This window comes from Quercus robur, chromosome 4 (genome assembly GCF_932294415.1).
Source record: "Quercus robur chromosome 4, dhQueRobu3.1, whole genome shotgun sequence".
In the NCBI taxonomy this organism is placed as follows: Eukaryota; Viridiplantae; Streptophyta; class Magnoliopsida; order Fagales; family Fagaceae; genus Quercus; species Quercus robur.
In genome coordinates, this window is record NC_065537.1 from 25826074 (window position 1) to 25852757 (window position 26684).

Consider the following 26684-nt stretch of genomic DNA (forward strand, 5'->3'; position numbering starts at 1 on the left):
GATTCGTCGCCTGGCTTTAATTTATTTTTAATACCTAGTTTCACATTTACTCAATTGCAAGATTTGCAAAATATACATTGAAACAAGGTTGTTTTTTAATTTGAATTGAAATCATTATTATGATTGGGTTTTTCATAATCTTAATTGATTGTGTGTGTGTAGGGGCCATTTTGTGCCTAGGGCTATGGCTTTCTGCAGAGGGTAGGAAAGTTGGGCCTGACTCTCTCCATGGAATTCCCCTGGAACTAGTCTTTGCACAAGACCAAACACTCCAAAAAAGAGAAATATATATATATATATATATATAACAGCAGAATAACTGTTAATTCAAGAATGTTAGCAGCAGTAATAAATAGTAATAACAGCAAACATAATGATAAAAGTAAATGGGTTCTCCATAGGATAATACTAAAAAGAGCTCAAATTCTAACTTACTTAACTTTATTACTCTACAAGGCCATAAACTCTCTATCCTTTTGATTGAGATGACAAAGAGTATGGTTTTGTATGAGGGAGGGAAAAGATCACCTAGTGATGCATGCTAGGTCTGCTGTGTATACTCTATTGTCTCAACTCTCTCTTCTCTTTTATGATTTACTTTCTTTTCCTTTCTCTCTTCTTTCACTTTCAACTTACTATTCTAATTCTCTTGGTTACTGGGTTGTTCCCATTATTCTTCCTACCGTTGTTACTATTCTCTCATGATTAATGTTGTGTTCTTCACTCATTCTTGTTGTCGTCCTCCCCATATTCATGGATATTGTTCATTTTATCCCCAAGAACAATTTGAGGTGATTTCCCCTTTTGTTCTTACTTTCACCAACTATTTTGTCTGCTACAGGCACTCAGCACGTTCTAGTCATATACAGGTGGGTTCACTCCCACTATCTTCTAGCCACTGGTAGTGGGTTCACTGCCACTACTTGCTCAGTGGTGAACTTCATTCCACTTTTGTGCAAAAGCCAATCCAGCCATAATACCTGTTGTGCGAATTGGGTGAATTAATTTGTTAACACAAGGTTAAAGAAGAGAGAGAAGAAAATATGACACAAGGGATTTACGTGGTTCGGTAATATGCCTATGTCCATTGGAGGCAATAGAATATATTTCCACTATAACTGTGAAAATTACAACAATGACTTGAAGACACTCTCACACAAACCCAAAGCCCAAATACACCCTTGGTTCTCTCACAAATAAATAGAGAACACCCTATTCTATTTGGACAAAAGTTGCAAGACACTAATTGCTATCCGTAGCTCACTTGCATGCTTCCTCATTTGATCCAGATTCAGCCGAAATGTCACCAACGTGAAACACCAATGGTTAAGGAAGTCAACAATAGTGGCCAAGCATTTATTGCCAAAGAATTCATACAATTCGGCCACAGCACACTCTTCTTGACCATTCATGAATTCAATGAAGTCACATATTTCGGCTGCATGTCAAGTGTTCTAGACCAATGGGAATGAAAGACTTCTATCAACCAAGAAGTAAACAAATTCGGCTGAGTCCATGCAACAATTTCATGCAACTTCTTTGCATTTCTTCACTTATAGCAATTATGCAACTTTCCTATGGTTTGTTGTCTAATTGTCAAGTCATCAATTTTGACAATTCAAGCCATTCCAACAATACCACTATTTCTCTCTCTCTTAAGGACAAACCCTCATTAATCTCTTCTGTCCTCACTCTCCAAAATGCATTAGATGGTTCCCACCAATTTCTTACCCATTGTGGTAAGTAAGCTTTCCTAGCAAATCACACCCTCTGTTCCTCTACGGTCATGGGCTTGCCACACTTACATTGGCTGAGTTGTAGGTCAACAGGGCTTCAACTGGGAAAGCCCCACTCCCACCCAAAACAACGTTTCTATCTAACTCTCATTTGTCCTGTAATGACTTGGGCACCAACGTACTGTACATTGAAATGCAGCAGTAATCTACAACTAGTTTATATATAAGAACACAGTTGGACCTCATGGAGAAGTAAATGAAGCTTAGAATTAAAGAGGTCAGCACTAAGATGGATCTCATTCATGGTGAGGGAGTGAGTGAGTTATTTCAGGTTCAATGTCATTTGTATAAACACATTTTTAGCTACATAGATTCTATGTCACTTAAATGTGCAATTCAGCTAGGCATTCCTGACACAATCCACAACCATGGCCAACCCATTACTCTCCAAGAGTTGGTCTCTAAGCTTAATATTCACCCCAAAAAAACTAGCTGCGTGCATAGGCTTATGCGTCTATTGGTGCACTCTGGCTTCTTTGCTAAAACTATTGTTCATGAAAATCAAGAAAAAGAAAAAGAAGAAGAAGCCTATACTCTCACACCTTCTTCTAGGCTTATCCTCAAAGACAGTGTCACTAGCTTATCACCATTTGTTCTAGCAATGCTTGATCCTGCACTTGTAAGCCCATGGCAGTTCTTGGGAGATTGGTTTCGGGGGAGTGAGGTCACACCTTTTGAGAAAGCACACGGGAAAGGTGTCTTGGACTACTGCAACCAAAACCCCGAATACAATAACATTTTCAATGAAGGAATGGCCAGTGATTCCCGATTGATGAACTTGGTTGTTAAGGACTACAAGCCCATTTTTGAGGGTTTAGGTTCATTGATTGATGTTGGAGGTGGTATTGGCACAGTAGCAAGGATTATTTCTGAGGCATTTCCTCACATGAAATGCACTGTGCTTGATCTCCCACATGTTGTTGCCAACTTGCCAGATGGTAAAAATCTGAAATTTGTTGGTGGCGATATGTTTCAGTATATCCCTCCTGCAGATGCCATTCTGCTCAAGGTATGTGACATAATAATGTGCCTTTAATATTTGAAATAGTATCATCTCAATTTCACTTAAATTTGAGAGTTTATTTGATGGTTAGTACTTTATTTTCTAGATTTAATAGTGTTCAAAGTATCACATTTTTTAAAATTTTATGATATACACTTCTAGACTTGTAAGATTTAATCTAAACAATGAATTGGTGTGCGTTTTTTTAAGTTGCGTCCAATTGTTTATTTTGGCCATTAATATTGGCTGTAGTTGGGTTTTTTTTTTTTTTTTTTTTTTTTTTTTTTTTTTTTTTTGTGGCTCGAAGGTGGTAATAGGAATTTTTCTTCATGTGTGCGTGGATGTTGTACTTGGATGTACCATTCATAAGATGTAAAAAGCTCCTTAACCATAATTACTATCCATAAAACATGTTTACAAACAGTAAGATAGAAAGATAATTAAGTAGATATTAGGTAGGTAAATCTGAACAATTGAAATGATAAATTTTAAGACTTCTATAGGTGAAAGAATTTCGAAGAATTATTTAACATTATTTTGAGGTTGGCTAAATTTAAAAGATGCTAGAGATATGAGGCACTCAAATTTGATTGTTATATTACTATCTGGCAGTGGATTTTGCATGATTGGAGTGATGAGGAATGTGTCAACATACTGAAAAATTGCAAGGAGGCTATTACGAGCAGAGGTAAGGAAGGAAAGGTAATTATCATAGACGTAGTGGTAAATCAAGAGAAGGATGAACATAATGTTACCACTACAAAGCTCTTCTTTGATGCACTAATGATGGTTGTGCTCACTGGAAAAGAGAGAAACAAGAAAGAATGGGAGAAGCTGTTCTTGGAGGCTGGCTTTAGCCACTACAAAATTGTGTCATCATTTGGCATGAAGTCCATCATTGAGATTTATCTTTAGGAGATAAACAAGTACCTATGTATATTAAGCCAGCAAAGACTGTTGACAAAAAAAAAAAAAAAAAAAAAAAGAATAATTCTTGCCAGCATAGGAATTAAACTACTATCAATCTCGAAATTGCCTATTGTAAGATATCACAATTAAGCATAATAAATTTTGCTTTAGTATCTTCTTCTTATAACTATTTATATATATATATATATATATATAAAATCGAAATCTCTGAAACTCCCACAATTTTCTCCGTCACCACTATTTTATTTTTCTTTTTATTTTAGGTTTTATATCTTATATCTTATTTTGATTGATTCTGTACAATGTCCATTTTGCAAGTCTAATAAGTAGACATGTATTCTTCTTGCTATAGTATATACATGGTTTGACCAGAGTCAATAAGTTAGCAAGAGGTTTTCTTCCTTCTTCACGTTAGTATCAATTTATTTTAGATTTTCATTTGATTTGTGTAATGAACTTCATATGGTAGAATTATTTTCTTGGTTTTAATGTTATGTGAAATTAGGAGTGTGGGCAAGAAAACAAAAGTTGAATTGTTTATTTTGTGGTTAAGGCTTGGAAGTTTGAGATTTGATTATTGATTGAGTAGAGTGATGGGGATATTGGATTTTATATATTTGTGATTGGCATTTGGGAATGGATTGATAAATTGGATTTGTTATCATTATCATTGTGGTTCAGGATATTTTAAGTTCAAATATTGTTATTTATCAAATGTATCTGACACAGATATATGTGGCTGCAAATAATCTCCTCAACAGTTCCAAGAAGTTTGCATAATCAAAATCGGGGGCTAACAAGAGTATATAAGCAGAGATACCTAGACTATTTGTCTATTGTTTCGAAGTTTTGAATTTTGTGTTTGAGTTGCTTCTTATGAGTGAGAGTGGCATAGTTCCTCATGTGTTTAGGTGGCATATTATTCCTTGGCAGCAAATGCATGGTTTTGCTATGCTGTCATGAAATTGTCTACACATTTGTATATTCAATTTATCAAGAAAGTTTTATCTTTTATCCTTTAAAAAAAAAAAAAATAGTGCATCTTAGGAGTAGTACAAATTAGCAAAGCAGGAAGAGCAAATTTATTAGTTTGAATATTTTAAAATGATACCAATGTTCTTTTTCTATTTGTAGGGTCTTCAAAATTGTCGACAGCTTGCAATATGGTTGGACATGCATAATTGTTTTGTTAATGACTGCTTCACAGCTTTAAGTTTTAGAAGTCATTGAAAACTTGTGTACATGGCCATATCATCAAATTCCCCAATTCAAAGATATATAAACATTCCAGAATGCTCAAAAGGTTTAGTATCAGAGCTCAAGCTTCAGTCGCATAGTTTTTATTCTACATTCCATCAACTTGTGAACTAAGTTTGTTTTAATGTCTTATTGATAATTTGACAATTATTTATTTATAATTTGAACTGAGTTTATCTTATATATGGTGGTTTTTGTATCTTCCTTTGTCATGATAACGAATGAGCTTCCTTGAATTAAAAATAAATTTTGCAATATCTTTTCTCAGTTTCTTTTATTGCAATTAAAAATAAGAGAAACTGTGGACTTGGCATCAATTTTTTTAAAAAAAAAAAATAAATTCATTAAGGATTGCATCAATTCTTAATGATTGAATTCAGGATTGCATCAATATCTTTTCTCATTAAGGATTGCATCAATTCATTAAGGATTGAATTAAAAAAAAAAAATAAATAAAAAACTGTGGACTTGGCATCAAATTTTTTTTTTTTAAATTATATAAAATTAATTTTGTAATATCTTTTCTCAGTTTCTCTTATTGCAATAGTTGTCTGTGTGTTGTCTTTCTCAGTCAACTACTATAAAGTAGTTTTTAAGTGATCCAATTAGTTATATAGACAAGTGCGCAAGACAATATGCTTTATATTGGCGTTGGACTATAAATTCAATTATAGTTGAGCATTATATGAATTCAAATTATGCCCAAATCTGTGTATGATATTTTAGAATGTTAGCATTAATGTTTTCATTGTCATATAACAACTAAGGTGCGGCCTTTATGTGTTATGTGGAGCACCCTACATTTGTAATTAAAGAACATAGAGGCTTTATATGATTATTTGTAATTGTTATTTAATCAACTGTTTTGTGCATTGCACGGGTTAGCAACTAGTTTTAATATGTTTCGGTGCAAGGTGGCCCAAAATTTAGGAATTTCATCTAAATTATTTTAGCTTGTTTTTCGCCTAGCAAAAAAAAAAAAAAAAAAAAAAAAGTATTATTGAACAATCGGTCCAAAAGTTAGGGATTTATTTTGGTTGCTAGTCAGGGTGTTCACACGCCGTTCATTTTTGGAAAAGAAAGCCAATCTGACGTAATACTTTTATGTCATCTGCCGTAAGAGATATCTCATATGGCATTCAAATTTTTTTCTTGACACCAAGTTTTCTAGCAAATCTACTGCCAATTAGTTGGCGTGTAGCCAATTGGTAATAGTGTAAGAAATAGTCTTTTTGACATTTTTCACCCTGGATTGTTCCTTTAATTCTTTGGCTAGCTCTATCAGACAAATTAAATAAGCTTTGTGCCGCATAAATTGTTTCGTCATCATAAGAAAACTCCTGTGAATTTACCAATGTGTCTTCAGTAAAGTCTTCTTCCTATGTGCGTTTTAAGAACCACATTTGATAAAGTCAGAAGAATTTTTCTTTCTGCTAAATTAGTAATATATTGTCTGAACTTGCCTTTTTGATTTGGGACATGAGATTTCCATATACCATTAAGTTCTCTGAAAATTTCTTGAAGAAATATTATATCTTCTGTTTTATAAAATAACTTAGAGATTTTGTTATCTCCTTGGCTATTCATGCCATCTAGTGAGGTATTTTCTATTTTATCAACTAAACTATATAATACTCCTTTAGTCTCTAGTTAGAGATCCAAGTCTACTATAGTACTTAATTGTTTTATATTATTATCTATCTTATCTATGGTTATTGACATAGAATCTAATTTAGCTTCTACATATAATCATTTGATTTTTTTTTTTTCTAGTTTTTTAAACCATGAGTGATACCATCACTAATACTATTTTAACTAGCACTAATACTACTTATATTATTTTCAAATTTATAACCTATATGTGTTGGAGAGATAGCATTATGGGAAAATTCCAATTGAGTGGTTTTTATTTTTATTTTATTTTTTATAGAATTAATCTAATCTTTATTCCATTTAGAGTTTCCAACATTTTTAAAACAAAAACAAAAAACCCAGATTGACAATAACGTACAATGAAGACTTGGATGAAGAACAAAAAAGGGAGTTTTATTTATTTATTTATTATTATTATTATTATTATTATTATTATTATTATTATTATTATTATTTTAAGTTTCTTTTCAAGATCCATCTTAGCCACTCAAACCAATCTTAGCCTTATCCTCAAGAAATGGTATTTACAGGGTGGAGTTTGTTTCACTTCAAACTGCCATAAAACTCAACCCACCAAATGACTTTCAAGAAGAAATGGTTGTGGAACCCCCTTCAATTATTGTCCTCCAAATTGTACTAAGTTTCTTTCCAAGATCCATCTTAGCCAATCAAACCAATCTTAGCCTTATCCTCTAGAAATGGTATTTACATGGTGGAGTTTGATTTGCTTCAAACTACCATAAAACTCAACCGACCAATGACTTTCAAGAAGAAATGGTTGTGGAACCCCCTTCAATTATTGTCCTCCAAATTGTACTAAGTTTCTTTTCAAGATCCATCTTAGCCAATCAAACCAATCTTAGCCTTATCCTCTAGAAATGGTATTTACATGGTGGAGTTTGATTTGCTTCAAACTACCATAAAACTCAACCGACCAATGACTTTCAAGAAGAAATGGTTGTGGAACCCCCTTCAATTATTGTCCTCCAAATTGTACTAAGTTTCTTTTCAAGATCCATCTTAGCCAATCAAACCAATCGTAGCCTTATCCTCTAGAAATGGTATTTACATGGTGGAGTTTGATTTGCTTCAAACTACCATAAAACTCAACTGACCAATGACTTTCAAGAAGAAATGGTTGTGGAACCCCCTTCAATTATTGTCCTCCAAATTGTACTATGTTTCTTTTCAAGATCCATCTTAGCCAATCAAACCAATCTTAGCCTTATCCTCTAGAAATGGTATTTACATGGTGGAGTTTGATTTGCTTCAAACTACCATAAAACTCAACCGACCAATGACTTTCAAGAAGAAATGGTTGTGGAACCCCCTTCAATTATTGTCCTCCAAATTGTACTAAGTTTCTTTTCAAGATCCATCTTAGCCAATCAAACCAATCTTAGCCTTCTCCTCTAGAAATGGTATTTACATGGTGGAGTTTGATTTGCTTCAAACTACCATAAAACTCAACCGACCAATGACTTTCAAGAAGAAATGGTTGTGGAACCCCCTTCAATTATTGTCCTCCAAATTGTACTAAGTTTCTTTTCAAGATCCATCTTAGCCAATCAAACCAATCTTAGCCTTATCCTCTAGAAATGGTATTTACATGGTGGAGTTTGATTTGCTTCAAACTACCATAAAACTCAACCGACCAATGACTTTCAAGAAGAAATGGTTGTGGAACCCCCTTCAATTATTGTCCTCCAAATTGTACTAAGTTTCTTTTCAAGATCCATCTTAGCCACTCAAACCAATCTTAGCCTTATCCTCAAGAAATAGTATTTACATGGTGGAGTTTGATTCGCTACAAACTGCCATAAAACTCAACCCACCAATGACTTTCAAGAAGAAATAATGATTTTATGTATTTATCTTGTTGATAGTTTGTTAATACTATATGAATACCTATTTAAGATTTTTTTTTTCTCCTTATACTTCGGCCTCCTAACTTGAAATTCCAGTTCCGTCCTTAATGTGTGAACGTTAATTATGCTAGCTATCCGCAGTCACAAACTAGCGCACACCTTATATCATCTCTCTTTCCATCTTTTTAATTTTAATTTTTTATAATTTAATTATGATACTATATATAAATTTATGCATGAAAAATGAGATTCTTGATCTTCACAAAAATGGGGATTAAAGAAAATGAGAATTTTTTTTTTTCAAATTTTAATTAGAGGAAGCCCATATTTTGTAGTAAAAAGGTTTTAAAGATTAAGCACAAATTACAAAACCCCAATCAAAGAAAATAAAGAAATTTAGATCCAGTGAAGCTCACCTTGACAATGAAAATGAAAAATAAAAATTAAAGGGAAAAGTTTGTTCTTCTTCTGTTAAACTAAAAAATAGTAGGATTTTAGTTAATTTTCAACAATTACTGCTTAGACATATATTAAAAAATATTAATTATTTTTTTCCATATCCTCTCTTTTTGTGAAATGAACAAAAATTTTATTAGTTTTTAAGATTAGCCAGATTAATTTTATTCTAGGATTCAATTTATTAAAAAAAAAACCTAGTTGTCATTTTCACTCTTTTTGCTCTGCAAAGGAGGAAAGAAAGGGATCAAAAACTGTATACGTACTGGTTGAAATGAGACTGAAGATAAAATAGTTATGTATGACCATTTAGAATGCCTTTACTATCTGATAAGATTTATTTTTGTGGTAATTTCATGAATATTATTAATTGAGAAACAACAATACATAGAGTTAGAGGACCCTAAACCAACAGTTATAAGACAAGCTATTACAGATGAACAAACACCTGCAATTATACAACCAATTAGATGATTATAGAGATGGGCATAAACATGATAGTTTTTCAGACATACAATATGATAAAAAATTTCTAAATACATATAAAAAAAGACAAAATATAATTGGAATTTCAATAACAACCAAAACGTTCAATGTGTATGTTCCATTTTAGGACCAAATAAACAAAAACAATAATAATAATAATAAGACTCAAAATCCTGTTTTAATTTTGTTTTCCTCCACTTTCTTGTATTTTTTAAAGTTGATTAAGTATTACCTATAACCGAGTCTTGTAATTCAACTAGCACTCTCGTACTTCTAATGAAAACATTCAGAATTCAAATCTCTCATTCTCATTGTACTATAAAGGGAAAAAAAAGTTTGATTTAGTACCTAATCAGCTAAACAAATGTAAATACTTCAAGCATATAATGGCTAATTAACCTGCATGCATAACCAGTATGGTATCATACTTCAACAGTAACTTTCTCAAAGCAGCAACTGATTTCAATTAGTCCGAAACCTTTGTGACACCAATTCCCTCCTCTTCATGATCATCATAATAATCTAAAATGAATTGAATTGTGCTACCTTCTCGCATAGGTGAAGATCAAAGAGGAGTCATTTACAACAAAAATAGTGAGGCCTTGCTAACTTGGGTTGGGCTTGAGCCAGAGGCCCACATGTTGGATGTTGTCGACAATCTCAACAACACAAAGACGAATAAAGGAATTGTCAACAACAACGCGATAGATGTATACTATGATTACTATCAAGAGAGAGAAAAAAAAAGAAAAAAAAAAAGTATACTACGATTACTATCAAGAGAGGAAAAAAAAAAACAAAACTATATTGAAAATGGTAACCACAGACATGAGAAAACCTAATAACAAACTAAACAATGTAATTCTATAATTGAGGCCAGTATCAAACAAAGAAGCACCATAACGCTTGCTGAAAATAAGGGAATGGAAACGGGGAGGGAGACGAGGAGAGTTTCGATTGGGAGAAGGAAATGCGGAGGAGAGTGAAGGAGATCGAGGAGAGGAAGGAGTTGGAGAAGAAAGCCGAGGAGTTGCAGAGTCGAATGGAGGAGGAGGGCGGTGAAGGCGGCGACGAAGGTAAGGAAGAGACCGAGGAAGAGAAGAGAGCGAGAGTGAGAAAAGAGCTCGAAAAGGTTAGCTTGCTTGTAAATTAAATTCCTCCTTACGCTTTGTTCGATTCCTAAGAAAAAATTGCCAGACAAAAGAAAAGAAAGTAATTTCTCCTCATGTATTTTCTTTGCAGGTGGCTAAGGAGCAGGCAGAGAGGAGAGCAACGGCACAGTTGATGTTCGAATTGGGCCAAAAGGATTATGGGAAAGGGATGTACGGACGGGCAATTGAGTTTCTTGAAGGTGCCCTTACTATTATCCTAGGCCCACAATATAAGTTAGAGAAAAAAAATAAAATAAAATAATGATATACAAAACTACAGTAACTATGTATATTTATAAAGTTACTATAACCACTTTGTAAATTTAGACATTTTTAATTTGATTGATATGGGTGATTTTGAGATTTGAATGTGTAAATTTGACACATTTTTCTATTATACACATACTAATGCAAGTGATCTTATAATGTGTATTTCACATGTTATGAGTGTAAACCTCAAGAATCATAAGCAAAATAAAGAAAGGTGTTGCTTTATTTTCTCTTCCGGCAATTAGTAGGTAGGATCATCGTAGAAGATATCAACGGTGTAGATCACTTTTTGTAATTCATAAAAATTTGGTGTGTAATTATCCAATATTTTGAAAATACAATGACGCGGTATTCCTTTATTCTCTTGTATAATAGTAGATCTTGTTAATTAAATTCATGATGAGATTTAGTGGCAAAGCCAAAATTTCAATTTAGAGGGATAAAATTGAAATGAAAAATAATCTAAATAATAAAATGGATACTAATAGCAAAATAGATAAACATTTACATACTAATATAATTTTCAAACAAATCTAATATTTATGTAAGCTTTAATTTATTTTTAATACCTAGTTTCACATTTACTCAATTGCAAGATTTGCAAAATATACATTGAAACAAGGTTGTTTTTTTAATTTGAATCGAAATCATTATTATGATTGTGTTTTTTCATAATCTCAATTGATTGTGTGTGTGTAGGGGCCTTTATAAAGTTCACCAAATTTTAAAAAATAAAATTCAGTTACACTTTCTTAGTATTTGGTTTACTAGACATTAAGTGTATGTTTGGATAGCGGCAAGCCAAGCACGATTTGCGCATCCAGCATTTTTTAGTGGGTCCCCTGCATTGTTTATGAGACCTGCAAGTTTTGTTTTATTCTGTATTTTTTTTCTCCAGAAAAACAACTTTAAAACTAGATCCCACGGTATTATTCACACATTTAAAAATTATTTTGCTACAATGTTTTCAGTTTTTAGTTTTCAACTTTTAGCAATAAGCGGTATTCAAACAGGCCCTAAGTATATTTTTAATAGTGTTGATTTTTGGGACCTCATTCAAGTAAATGATTTTTAGAGAACTTACATGTGTTTAACATGGTTGACAATCACAGTTCAACCGTCTAATCATATACTTTCAAATTTCAAGTCAGTTAATTTTGTGAATCTGCATGTGAAGGTTCTCTTTAATTAATACATGTAAACAAATGGATATTTTAACTTGCCACTAGTTCAACTTTTGATTTGCTCTAAGAGAATTACAGCATGGTGTAAAAATAAAACATAGAAACACATGTATAAAGGTCTTAATTTGTTTTACCTAGGACAAAGTTAATTAGTGAATTGATCATGAGGAGCAAGATATTTTTGATTTGTTCAACTTTATTATTGTATAAAACAAAATCTGTCGGAAGTGGGTAACATGTATGCACGGCAATTGGTGAGGAAAGTCTTATAACAAAGAAATGAAGAATAAAGAAGGGGGTTTTATATTTTTGGTAAGGAAAACGTTGGAGTTGAAACTGTTGATGTTGTGATTGGCTATTAGTAAAAAATAAAAGATATTTAAGTGGTGGGTTTAAATGAGAACGTGTAAATATTTGTCATCTTAATAGTTTTTAAAAATGTTGTTAAAATTTTTTTGACTATAGCATTACTCTTTTAATAATCATGAAAATAATTTTTGGTATGACGTCCACTCCTGATGATAACTCTTTATCAGTAGACTAAGACACCAATCAATTTTTGGTATAGGCGAGGATTGAATCACAGATCTCTTATTCAACCATCAGAGACTTCACCAATAACAATAAAAGTTATCCTAAAATTATGAGAGAAGTTTATTGCTCACACTCACACATACATTGCTCTAAAATTATTATGAGTATGTCTAGTACTATAACTAGTTTTACAACTCTACCACAACTTTGCTATGTGGTGACATATGAATAGTAAAATCACGGACCCACACGGATCTATCATTTTATTTCCACCACTTACAACTCGTCATGTAGACAAATAACAGTAAAAGTTATAGAAATTGTTGTAGGAGTAGACTTAATTGTTATTCCGGAAACTTAGAAAGCCCCTCTCCCACCCAAAATGACGTTTCTATCTAACTCTTATTTGTCCTTTAATGAATTGGGCACCAATCCAGCCATAATACCACTATTTCTCTCTTTCTCTTAAGGACAAACCCTCATTAATCTCTTTTGTCCTCACTCGCCACTTCATCCCACTTTTGGGCAAAAGCCAATCTAGCCATAATACCACTATTTCTCTCTTTCTCTTAAGGACAAACCCTCATTAATCTATTTTGTCCTCACTCTCCAACATGCTTTAGATGGTTCCCACCAATTTCTTACCCATTTTTGTAAGTACGCTTTCCTAGCAAACCGCACCCACTGTTCCTCTTCAATCGTGGCCCTGCCTCCCTTGCATTGGTTGAGTTGTAGGTCAACAGGGCTCCAACTGGGAAAGCCCCACTCCCACCCAAAACGACGTTTCTATCTAACTCTCATTAGTCCTGTAATGAATTGGGCACCAACATACTATACATTGAAATGCAACAGTAATCTACAACCAATTTATATATAAGAACGCAGTTGGACCTCATGGAGAAGTAAATGAAGCTTAGAATTAAAGAGGTCAGCACTAAGATGGATCTCATTCATGGTGAGCGAGTGAGTGAGTTATTTCAGGTTCAATGTCATTTGTATAAACACATTTTTAGCTACATAGATTCCATGTCACTTAAATGTGCAATTCAGCTAGGCATTCCTGACACAATCCACAACCATGGCCAACCTATTACTCTCCAAGAGTTGGTCTCAAAGCTTAATATTCACCCCAAAAAAACTAGCTGCGTGCACAGGCTTATGCGTCTATTGGTGCACTCTGGCTTCTTCGCTAAAACAATAGTTCATGAAAATCAAGAAAAAGAAAAAGAAGAAGAAGCCTATACCCTCACACCTTCTTCTAGGCTTATCCTCAAAGAAAATGTCACTAGCTTATCACCATATGTTCTGGCAGTGCTTGATCCTACACTTGTAAGCCCATGGCAGTTCTTGGGAGATTGGTTTCAGGGGAGTGAGCTCACACCTTTTGAGAAAGCACATGGGAAAGGTCTCTGGGACTATTGCAACCAGAACCCAGAGTTCAATAACATTTTCAATGAAGCAATGGCCAGTGATTCCCGACTGATGAACTTGGTTGTTAAGGACTACAAGCCCATTTTTGAGGGTTTAGGTTCATTGGTTGATGTTGGAGGTGGTACTGGGACAATGGCAAGGATTATTTCTGAGGCATTTCCTCACATGAAATGCACTGTGCTTGATCTCCCACATGTTGTTGCCAACTTGCCAGATAGTAAAAATCTGAAATTTGTTGGTGGCGATATGTTTCAGTATATTCCTCCTGCAGATGCCATTCTGTTCAAGGTATGTGACATACTAATGTGTCTTTAATATTTGAAATAGTATCATCTCAATTTCACTTAAATTTGAGAGTTTATTTGATGGTTAGTACTTTATTTTCTAGATTTAATAGTGTTCAAAGTCAGGGCCGGTTGAATGGTGGAGTAAGAAATGCGGTCGCCTAAGGCCCCAAGTAAAAAAAAAACCCCCAAATTTTAACCAATAGGGTTATTTATAATTAATAAATAAAATATTTTTTTTTACCAGATGAAAATCAAATAAAAAAATAGAGAAAAATGCAACGTCCACAATATTTTTCACAACATTTTTACAACTAATGCTAAGTGGCACGTTGTTATAGCCTATTGTTGATGGCAAACAAATAATTATAGTGATATTTTCAAATAGAAAACAAAAAGCAGTTTAAAATCTAGGATTTGTTGTAAAAAATATTGTGAATGTTGCACTTCTAAAAAAAAAAAAGAATAATAATAAGAGTTTAGTTAGCAAACTTTTACTAGTTTTCATCTAAGTCTACTACTAACACCACTGTTTTACTTACCACTATCAATTTACCACATCAATAAGTATGAAAAATTTTGTCAAATTTTTTCTGTCTATAAAATTTCTAAAAAAAGAAAAAATTCTACGTAGTTCATGCTAATTAGTAGTAATTTTGCATCTAAAACAAGATGATCAATTTTCGCATTAGGCCCCCAAATGCATCAAGCCGTCACTATTCAAAGTATCACATTTTTTAAAATTTTATGACATACACTTTCAGACTTGTAAGATTTAATCTAAACAATGAATTGGTGTACGTTTTTTTTAAGCTGCGTCCAATTGTTTATTTTGGTCATTAATATTGGCTATAGTTGGGTTTTTTTTTTTTTTTTTTCCTTGGCTCGAAGGTGGTCATAGGAATTTTTCTTCATGTGTGCGTGGATGTTGTACTTGGATGTACCATTCATATGATGTAAAGAAGCTCCTTAATCACAATTACTTTCCATAAAACATGTTTACAAACAGTAAGATAGAAAGATAATTATAAGTAGATATTAGGTAGGTACATCTGAACGATTGAAATGATAAATTTTAAGACTTCCATAGGTGAAAGAATTTCGAAGAATTATTTAACATTATTTCGAGGTTGGCTAAATTTAAAAGATGCTAGAGATATGAGGCACTCAAATTTGATTGTTATATTATTATCTGGCAGTGGATTTTGCATGATTGGAGTGATGAGGAATGTGTCAACATACTGAAAAATTGCAAGGAGGCTATTACGAGCAGAGGTAAGGAAGGAAAGGTAATTATCATAGACGTAGTGATAAATCAAGAGAAGGATGAACATGATGTTACCACTACAAAGCTCCTCTTTGATGCACAAATGATGGTTGTGCTCACTGGAAAAGAGAGAAACAAGAAAGAATGGGAGAAGCTGTTCTTGGAGGCTGGCTTTAGCCACTACAAAATTGTGTCATCATTTGGCATGAAGTCCATCATTGAGATTTATCTTTAGGAGATAAACAAGTAACTATGTATATTTAGCCGGCAAAGACTGTTGACAAAAGAATAAAATAAAAAATAGAATAATGCTTGCTAGCATAGGAATTAAACTACTATCAATCTTGAAACTGGCTATTGTAAGATATCAAAATTAAGTACAATAAATTTTGCTTTAGTATCTTCTTATTTCATATATATATATATATATATATATATATATATAACTAAAGTATCTGAAATTCCCACCATTTTCCATGTCACTACTATTTTATTTTTCTTTTTATTTTAGATTATTTTTATTTTAGTTTTTATATCTTATATCTTATAATTATCTTATAAAGTGTTACAATAGTTTAGTTTAAGTAAAACTCTAATAGATGTATGTTTCAAGAGCTTGAAAATTCTACTTCAACTAAAATTCTCTCTCTCTCTCTCTCTCTCTCTCTCTTGATGTGCCAAGAATGTATTAACCCCTTGTGATAAATTAATTAATTAATTAGCAAAGTTTACTAAATAATCAAATTAACATGCAAAGCACGTGGTAGCACAAACAAATTACCAATTATCTAAAGTATGCAACGGAAAATAAATTGACACGGTGATTTGTTTACGAATGGAGAAAACTTACATGGCAAAAATCTCAACGGATGATTTTAAGGTCACCACTCCCAAGAATCCACTATTTTCAAAACAGGCGGTTACAAGTAAAGAAATCTCAGTATCTTATACCAACCTACTGTTGAATCCTTACTCCAATATCCCATTGGACTTATTCTGTAGTGATAATCTCTCATTTCAATGCATGGCTCCTAGTATGTGACTAACCAATTGCGCGGATCCTAGTATGCAACTTGATCACCAACTTGAGAAGGATATTAACTACAAAGTTCTTCTGTTCATCACACAATGAAGATCATGAAGTTGCTTGATCACAAAACCCTATGGTGCACAAACACAATAACTTCTTCAAGAACTAGATCAAACTAGGTTTCCGGTCATACCTTCCTTCACACTTGTGGAATTTGCTCTTGTGCAACTTTTATAACCTTTTACGGCCCTTAAAATAATCCTTATATATGTTTAGGGTTATGAGAAAAGAAAGTTCAAACATACATTCACAAATTGGATGAAAATCAGCTTGAAAAACCGAATTTCAAAAATCTCGATAGATAGCCATCTATTGAGCTAGTTGTCTAGCCATGAGCTTCAGCAGCTTTTAAACTTCGATAGATGTTAGTTGTCGAGTTTTAAAATCTGGCACTTCATTACTTGATTCTTGGACAAACTTGTATGGGTTTAACACTTGAACTTGAAACTTTGTTTCTTGAAATATTAAACACATCCTAGATCTACCCAATTGCAAATAAAGTGTGTTTTGTCAAAAGATTAGCCAATTACATAAAATATTGACATATGTTCCTAACATTGAATCACATATGTCCTAACATCTATATATATATATATATATATATATAACAAAATATTTGAACTTGAGAAGAAATCATCTGTAAGGCGTAGCCATGTAGAAACAAAGAATGAGAATGAGATATTTGAGGACACCCACATTCAGGCCGGCATCCCACAACCATAACTAGTAAAGAGATTTTAAATAGACTAAAATTTAGATTTCGTTGTTTTGGTTTGATTGATTTGATGGTGAGGTTATATAATCTCTACAAAATTTCCTCTCTCAATAATTTGCTTTAATATTATTTTGTTGTTGATGTAACTAACAAAAAATTTTGTTACTTGCATGCAAATTGTTTGATAAAATACTCAATTTTTTTTTTCTAGAATTTGATTGATTTTGTACAATGTCCATTTTGCAACTCTAATAAGTAGACATGTATTCTTCTTGCTATAGCATATACATGGTCTAACCAGAGTCAATAAGTTAGCAAGAGGTTTTCTTCCTTCTCCACGTTAGTATCAATTTATTTTAGATTTCCTTTTGATTTATGTGTAATGAACTTCATATGGTAGAATTTTTTTCTTGGTTTTAATGTTATGTGAAATTAGAAGTGTGGACAGAAAACAAAAGTTGAATTGTTTATTTTGTGGTTAAGGCTTGGAAGTTTGAGATTTGATTATTGATTGAGTAGAGTGATGGGGATATTGGATTTTATATATTTGTGATTGGCATTTGGGAATGGATTGATAAATTGGATTTGTTATCATTATCATTGTGGTTCAGGATATTTTAAGTTCAAATATTTTTATTTATTAGATGTATCTGACACAAATATATGTGGCTGCAAATAATCTCCTTAACAGTTTCCAAGAAGTTTGCATAATCAAAATTGGGGGCTAACAAGAGTATATAAGCAGAGATACCTAGACTATTTGTCTATTGTTTCGAAGTTTTGAATTTTGTGTTTGAGTTGCTTCTTATGAGTGAGAGTGGCATAGTGCCTCATGTGTTTAGGTGGCATATTATTCCTTGGCAGTAAATGCATGGTTTCGCTATGTTGTCATGAAATTGTCTACATATTTGTATATTCAATTTATCAAGAAAGTTTTATCTTTTATCCTTTAAAATAAAAAAATAGTGCATCTTAGGAGTAGAACAAATTAGCAAAGCAGGAAGACCAAATTTATTAGTTTCAATATTTTAAAATGATACCAGTGTTCTGAAAAGGATTTCCAGCCCAATTTGAGTATGAAAAGGCTGAGAGTGACAGAACCACGTTGAAAGAAAATCCCAAAATTGAGAGTGCCACTAGCATATCTCAGAATCTGTTTGGCTGCAATTAAATGGGCCTCACCTAGAGCTGATATGAACTGACATACCTGATGAATTGCAAAGCTACAGTTAGGCCATGTAAAGGTCAGGTAGTAGAGGGAACCTACCATACTCCTATAAACATCAGGATTGGAAAGAAGAGAGCCTTCGGCAGGAACCAATCTTAGGTTAGGAGCACAAGGAGTCTTGGCAGCCTTAGCAGAGAGCATGTTATGTTTAAGAAGCAAATCCTAAGCATACTTGGATTGATTCAGAAACAATCCTTTAGAAGTGCAAGTGATTTGCAAGCCAAGAAAATAATGGAGATTGCCAAGATCCTTAAGCTCAAACTCAGAACTAAGTTGCTAAATTAGTGTTTGCAAGAAGGAGGGACAATTGCCAGCAAGAACAATGTCATCTACATATACTAGTAGAAACACCAAGTACTTACCATGCCTTAGAATAAACAAGGATGAATCAGCTAATAAAGCCTAAAACCCCAAGTGACGATCTCTCAAACTAGGCCTGAGAGGCTTGTTTGAGACCATAAAGTGATTTCTGTAAGAGGCACATATGATTAGGGAAGGCAGGATCCACATAACCAGGGGGTTGTACCATAAAAACTTCCTCTTTTAAGAATCCATGTAAAAATGCATTCCTTAAATCCAATTGCTTCAAAGGTCAATTAAACTGAATAGTAAGTGAGAGAATAATTTTGACAGTAGGAGGCTTTACCACAGGGCTAAAGGTTTCTTCAAAATTAACACCATATTGTTGATGAAACCCCTTTGCCACCAACCGAGCTTTATACCTGCTTATACTCCCATCACTATTATGTTTCAGCTTTAACACCCATTTCCACCCCACAATATTTTGAGTGGGTGAAGATGGTACCAAGATCCAAGTTCTCTGTCTAGTTAAAGCAGCAAACTCCTCATCCATAGCTAAGCACCAATGTGGAAATTAAGTAGCTATTTTATAAGTGGGAGGCTTAGTGATGGTATAATCAATCCGAGGCTTGGATGCAAGTTTGGATACAGTGACTGCAAGAGCCTTAGGCTTGAAAATACCATCCTTGGATTTGGTGATCATGGGGTGTATGTTTTGAGTAGGCACAGAAGTCACAGTAGGGGATGGCCATGGCTCAACTAAAGTAAATGCAGGAATGGAAGATGATGGAGGAGATTGAGATGTAGAAAAAAGAGGTTCTAGAACATGTGGTTGAGGAGTAGGTGCAGGAGATGGGACATGTGCAGTGGAAACAGTGGGGCTAACACTAGGAGTGAGGATAGGATTGACACTAGGAGTAAGGGTAGGACTGACACTAGGGGGGACAACAGGCTATGAGGAATTGTCAGCAAAAAAAATGGGAAAGGAAGGATAACCAATGTGCAACAAAAGGTGATGATGATGTATCAGAGGAAGAACCAGCAAGTAAAGAGGTGGATTGTAAAGCTAAAAACTCAGATTCATTGAATAAGACATGCCTTGATATGTAAATCCGAAGTGTATTAGGGTCTAAACAAATATACCCTTTGGAGTAGGCTGGATAGCCAAGAAAGATGCAATGTGTTGTGTGTGGTTGAAGTTTATGTTTATTATAGGGTCTAAGAAGAGGGAAGCATGTACAACCAAAAGTTCTAAGGTGTAGGAGATCTGGTTTAGATTTGAATAAGACCTCCCAAGGAGATTTGTTGTGAAGTAAAGGAGTGAGAAGTCTATTAATGATATGAGTAGCAGTAGAAACTGCATAAGACCAATAGGACAAAGGGAGGTTTGAGTGTGACAACATTGTGAGGGAACATTCAATAAGATGTCTATGTTTCCTTTTAGCAGTACCATTTTGCTGAAAGGTATGAGGACATAAGGTCTGATGGATGATGTCATAACTAGAACAGAAATGATTATGGGCATTAGAAGTATATTCACCACCACCATCAGTTCTCAAGATTTTAATCTGTGTATGCAGTTGAGTTTCAATACATGCTTTAAAGTACTTAAAAACATCAAACACATCAGATTTATTCTTTAGTAGATATACCCAAGTGAATTTGGAAAACTCATCAATGAAAACAAGGTAGTATCTAAAGTCATTTGTAGAAGTAATAGGAGCTGGACCGCAAACATCACTGTGACCTAATTCAAAAGGTTTAGAGGCAAGAAAAACAAATTTATTGAAAGGAAGTTTATGCATTTTCCCACTGAGACAATGTTTACAATGATTTATAGAACTTGAAATTGAATCATTACAACTCACTGTACTACTACAAGAGGAGAGAGCTATTCTAAGAACATTATCACTAGGATGACCTAGTCTATGGTGCCACAACAACCACTTATTAGTTTTTTGAACATGAAAGGAAGTAGAGATAGGCATATGTGATTGTAAAGGTGAAGTAGCAGAATGAGGATGATGCTTAATAGAATGATGATGCTTGGTGAAATTCTTTGAGTAGATTGGATATACTCCATTTTCACTCAAGCCCCTGTAGATGATTATCCCCATAGGAACATCCTAGATTTTGAGTTCATTGGCATCAAAATGACAAGAACAATTATTATGCAAACAAAATTTATGAACAGAAACAAGGTTCATGGCTATTCTAGGTACATGAAGAACATTTTTGAGAACAAAGTTATGATATTTTGTAGAAAGAGAAGCATTACCAATATGGTTGATAGGAAGAGTTTGGCCATTGCCTACTGTGATCTGCTCTGGTCTATTGTATTGTGACTAAACAAAAAGATTACCAAGATTGGTAGTGAGATGATCTGAGGTACCAGAATCAGCTAGCCAAGGATCTTGGTTGTTTATCAAAGCACCATTAGAAGCTTGAGCCATTGCAACAAGTTTGGTTGGTGGATTCTTGCCTTGATAGGAAAAATCTATTCTGTGATAACAGTTAAGAGCTAGATGACCTGCCTTTCCACAAATTTGGCTTATAGGTCTATCACTCTTGAAGTTTTGGTCACCAAACTGAGAGGTCTGATTAGAAGAGTAATTCTGCTGAAGTTGAGGTGAGTAAAGCTGCTATTGTTGTTAAGGTGAGTAAAACTACTATTGTTGTCCTCCACCACCATTGTTGGTGTACCTTCCTCCACCTCGACCTCTGTTAGTATTGTTTTTACCTCTTCCTTGGTTAGATCCACCATTATTATGTGACTTAAACTGAGAATTGTTAGAATGCTTATTACTAGAAGCATACATGGCTAGAGAGTGAGAGAGATCATTAGAATTCTCTGCCATATCTTGTTCTTCACTCTGTAACATGATAGAAAGTTGTTCATAGGTAATTGGATCACTCCTAGTGTGAATTGCAGAGAAGAAGTGAGCAAGTTCTCCAGGCAAACCACAAAGAACAATACAGATAAGTTCTTCATTATCAACAATAACTCCAACAGCAAGGAGTTTGTCTCATGCGATCTTGATCTTCTGCAAGAAGCCATTGACAAAATCATATACTTTCTTGAGGCTTTGTAGCTCAAGTTTCAAATTTAGAATGTTTGCCCTTGAGGTTGTTCTATAGTATACCATGCTTCTCTAGAAGTAGTAATTCCAACTACAAGTGAAAAAACTTGTGGAGTAAGAGTAGAATTGATCAAGGATAACAAAGCTTTATCCTTGATTCTCCAAGTCAGAAAGTTTGGATTCACATTCATAGTCAAACTTCCTTGAGCATCAAGAAGATATTGACAAGGTTGAGAAAAAGAGCCATCTATATGCTCAATCAACGAGTAAGCTTCCAAAATCATGGTCAACTGGTGCTTTCATGGGATATAATTGGTGTAGTCAAGCTTTATGGACATCAAATTTGACATATTGGAAAGAAGTAATAGTGGTGAAGGAGACTGAGTAGAAGTAACTATTGTGGTGGTTTGTGGTGGTGGAGTAGAGCTTGAAGGAGTAGAGGAAGCCATGGATTGTGGCTTTGATACCATGTGAGATAAGGAAAAAGCTTGAAGTTTTAACAATGGAGAAAAAACAAAAAAAAACACAGAGAAAGAAGTTAGGAAGAGAACTCTGTATTTTCTATTCAAGCTTAATTATAATTTCATACACATACATCACAATATATAGTTTACAACTATTTCTAGAAAGATCCTATCTAACAAACTCTAACAACCCTATAACAGAAATGACAACTATACACAGAAAATATCTTCAATCTATACAAAATATCTGAAGTTCAATCCGTTGAAACAGAGCAAGTCAAGATCGTGCTTAGTGAAAAAGAATAGCTCCATAAACAACACCATTTGCTGCCTTGAATAAATCATGCCAGGCATAAGTGAGAAACGATGTCATTTATCATTTAGACAAATGTCATCGTTTTGAACCTCAGTAACATTTAAATCTCAAGTGACCATTGGAACAGTGTGAACAATATCCACTTTATCTTCTTCGTTTGTAGATTCACTGGTTCCACTTACATAATCCAAGGTTAATTTTGGACGAATGGAGAAGAAACTAACAGCATTTAATGGATATTCTATTCACATGGATACAATAAAAGATATTCTTTATATAAAAAAAAAAATTAAAAAAAAAAGAAGAAGGATATTCTATTCACATGAATACAATAAAAGATATTCTTTATCAAAAAAAGATTATCAAATAAAGACAAATTTATTACTTTTATCAACAAAAAAAGATTTATCAAAAAAGACAAATTTATTACTTAACCAGTATATATGCGGTTAGAGTTTGATTAATCAACCAGCCATTTACTTCCCCAAAACTTTGTAGAAATCTAACTAGTTGGAAGATCAAAGTTGAAAATTATTAAATGAACCTATTTTAATTTCTCTGAATATGATAGCCTTTGTACGTATCAATTTGTCACTCCTACATCCGACAAATTTTCCTCTTAAAAAAAAAAAACATGTGGCATCGAAATTGATCTTGTACCAGCCTGGCTTGGTCAATGCATTTCATTATAAATAGTTCTTAGTGTCCATTTGGAAACATCTTATTTAGCTAAAACTGAAAACTTTTTGTTGAAAGTGTAGGAAAAAAAAAGTTAAAAAAAAAAAAGTTGAATAGTACAGTGGGACCTATGAATAGTATAAAAAAGTATAGTAGGACTCATGAATAATAGCAAAAATAAGCTAATTAAGCAAATAAGCTGAAAATTTCAACGGTTCCCAAACACTCTCTTAATCTTGGGATCTTGAAGAAGAATCAAACACACTATTACTAAGCCAATGGCCTTGTAGCTGAATTGGTATCTCTACATGCACAAAGCGCTTGGGGGTTTAAGGAGGGAAAATGATTCAAGCTGTGAAATTAGTAGCATATTATAATTATCTCTAAAAAAAACACACACACACACACATGCGCACGCACTATTATTATATCTTTTTTAAAAGTACAAATGCGGTTCCCTAGCATATTAAGAGTTGTGTTCAAATATACTTCTGGTCGAATTATAAAAGTTTATAATTTTTTTCTTTTTGTCTCATCATTTACTAAATATATAATAAAAATGAACATATTTTAAAATTAACGATGTAACACTCACTCTTAATAAGGTGACTATTGGGAAATAAGGGTAATCTTCCCCCAGCTCTTGCTGCTGTTTGTAAGGAAGATTACCTTGCAGTTCATACCTTGTTTAGATATGAATTGAAGTTTATAATCACACAAAAAAAAAAAAAAAAAAGTAACTATTGGCAATACTAAATGCTACTTGATAATACTTTTCGAAATTGTATTTTGAAAATTTTACATTATATTTTTTTTATGCTTTCTATTTTTACAAAATTTGAATATAAGCAAAGATTAGTAGCTCTCTCTTTTATAAAATAATTAAATTTGCTTTTCTTTCCTATTTTAAGATCTATATAAAACACAGAAAATTGTGTTTGTTCGTTTCACTAATATTTTTTTGCTATTGTTGGTGTTCCGTTTTGCCGTTCCACTGGGTAGTTATGAATTTTGCCCCAAATCCAGTCTTACCCGACTCTCTTTCAAAAGAAGTCTCTTTTTTTATTTTATTTTTTTAATCTCAGACTTCCAACCCCAATCTCTCTCCAATCTCCATCGTTTCTCCCAACCCTCTCTTGTTACGGCCTTCGTTCATCAATTTACTACCTTCATTAATTAATCCATCATTGTGTCTCTATTTCTATTTGGCTTCTATTTTGTGCTTCGTTCAAACCCTCACCTTCCTCACCAAGTGCGTTCTAATTTCTTAATTATATTATTCTTTTTGATAATCAATGTTTGCAATCCAATCTTGTTGTCTAAAACTTAGAATAAAACATTCAGAGTTAACCTCTACCCTCTAGCATGCATTAATTGAAACTCAAGGTCTAGGATAAAAGATTCATTGGCTTCAATACGCTCAGTGGTAGCTCTAGGAGTTTTTTTCCAAGGTGGTCATGAAGAAACTTAAATTAAACAAAATCTAATAAAAATATAAATTCATATATTGACAACAACCAAAAAAAAAAACCCAAATACATGAAGCCTTACAATTTTCTCCTACGAATTTATTTATTTATTTATTATTTTATATTTTGAAATTATTGCATGATAATCTCATTATCAATACTGCAAGTTACATCTTTTTCAAAATTTGAGTTAAATAAATTTTTTTTTGGATTTTTCTTTTTGTTTGTAAGGGCTCAATATATTGTTAAGAGGAACAAAGTTTAAAGACAAAATTTGACTACAAACTTAGTTGTAACTTAAAACTATAACTTTCACTAAACAAACTAACATGGTTATATATTTTGAAAATCTAACCATTGAATTGTATGTTCTTTATGTTCTTAAAATGTATGTCAAATTTCATATCAATCGGATGTTATTTATTATCTGATCTATAAACTTATTTTTTACGTGTAATTTTAGACTACTAAAATTCAAAATTTAAACATTTGATTGATGACATAAACTATTGATTTTTGATCTTCTTAAAGTTTTGCAAGCATGGAAGACATAAGAAAAAAATTATAATCTAATTGTGGATTTGTTAAAATTCGTATTCATTAAAAAAATATTGAGTGAAGTTGTAGCCTTAGTCTACAACCAAGTTAATTTGCTGCTAAACTTTGTCCAAAGTTTAATTATATTGAGCTTAAAAAAATTTAGGTAGGTCACACATTTTTTTAAGGGTAAAAAAATCATAAATATTTTAAATTTTATATATATTAATGATTTTTTTTCCAGGTCCTGTGACCACCCTAGCTCTAACGTGGAGCCCCCAGTGAATACGCTAATCGAAATAGTATTTTGTCTAACATATTCACCATTTTTCTCACTTTGTCTCTATAATTTTTCCACCTCTCTCTCATGTTTTCGTTGTGGCAATGTTTGAAAGAACAAATTAAAAAAAAAAAAAAAAAATTGGTATCTTTTGTGAAGATAGTCCAATCTCATCATAGTGGAAAAATACAGCATGTTTCAGGTGTATATTTCCTCACACTCCAGCTAGTGGGACCCACTCAGTTGTGAGTAGGAGGAAGTATACACCTGAAAGAGGGTATACTTCCTCCATCATAGCATCACCTGAAGTGTTTGACAAAAAGTCTAAGTGAAGTCAGAATCAATAAAAATAGCTTGGTAATTTTTTTTTTATTTAATTTTTTTTTTTGCTTGTTTTATGAAAATCTTCTATTTTCCTTTGGATTATTTATTGTTTCTTTTCATGCCAATCAAACATGATATTTGTTTTGTTGAAAAATTTGATGATTTTGCTAATTATGCCCACTTGATTTTCTTTCTCCATGTATATGTGTATGTATGTGTGTAAAGTTTGTCTTTTTCTCTATGTATATGTAAAGTTTGTGTCTTTTTAAGGCTTTTCAATGGATGATGTTTTCATTTGGTTGGGATTGCTTAGGTTTTTCGAGTTAGAGTGAGTTTTGAAAATATGTGCAAAAGCAAGAGGCATGGTGGGAAAGACAACATGAACTTGTAGTAGAGAATTTAGGGGTAAGAAATTCTTTTAATATTTCTTATTTCTTCTTCTTGTTCTTTTAGTTTTAGTTCTTCAAGTTTTAATTTTGTTTATATAGAACTGTTAGCATTTAAATGTATTTGTGTGTGGCTGTCTTTAGAATAAGTAGATTATGACTTTGGGAATTTACTTTCTGACTTAAGTGAATTATAAATATTGGGGGTTTGAAGCTTATTCAATAATAATTTACCACAAATCAACTA

At 33.0% G+C, this 26684-nt stretch overlaps 1 protein-coding gene across 3 annotated transcripts; it reads left to right on the plus strand.

Moving 5' to 3' along the window:
• Positions 1 to 1865: 1865 nt before the first annotated feature.
• Positions 1866 to 15970, plus strand: LOC126720994 (trans-resveratrol di-O-methyltransferase-like). Of its 3 annotated transcripts, XM_050423935.1 has the most exons (3): positions 1935 to 2067; positions 13570 to 14307; positions 15503 to 15970. In XM_050423935.1, the coding sequence occupies exons 1-3, from the start codon at positions 1993 to 1995 to the stop codon at positions 15803 to 15805; spliced, it is 1116 nt and encodes a 371-aa protein (XP_050279892.1). In that variant the 5' UTR covers positions 1935 to 1992; the 3' UTR covers positions 15806 to 15970. The 3 variants fall into 3 exon arrangements, with proteins under 3 accessions (XP_050279893.1, XP_050279892.1, XP_050279894.1); XM_050423936.1 differs by lacking the exons at positions 13570 to 14307; positions 15503 to 15970 and adding an exon at positions 3412 to 3881 and having other exon boundaries at positions 1866 to 2805; XM_050423937.1 differs by lacking the exon at positions 13570 to 14307 and having other exon boundaries at positions 1954 to 2805.
• The last annotated feature ends 10714 nt before the right edge of the window (positions 15971 to 26684 follow it).

Coding starts and splice junctions, on each gene's coding strand:
- LOC126720994 (XM_050423936.1), top strand. CDS start 1,993: ATGAAGCTTAGAATTAAAGAGGTCAGCACTAAGATGGATCTCATTCAT. Junction 2,806..3,411: donor CAGATGCCATTCTGCTCAAG/GTATGTGACATA, acceptor ACTATCTGGCAG/TGGATTTTGCATGATTGGAG.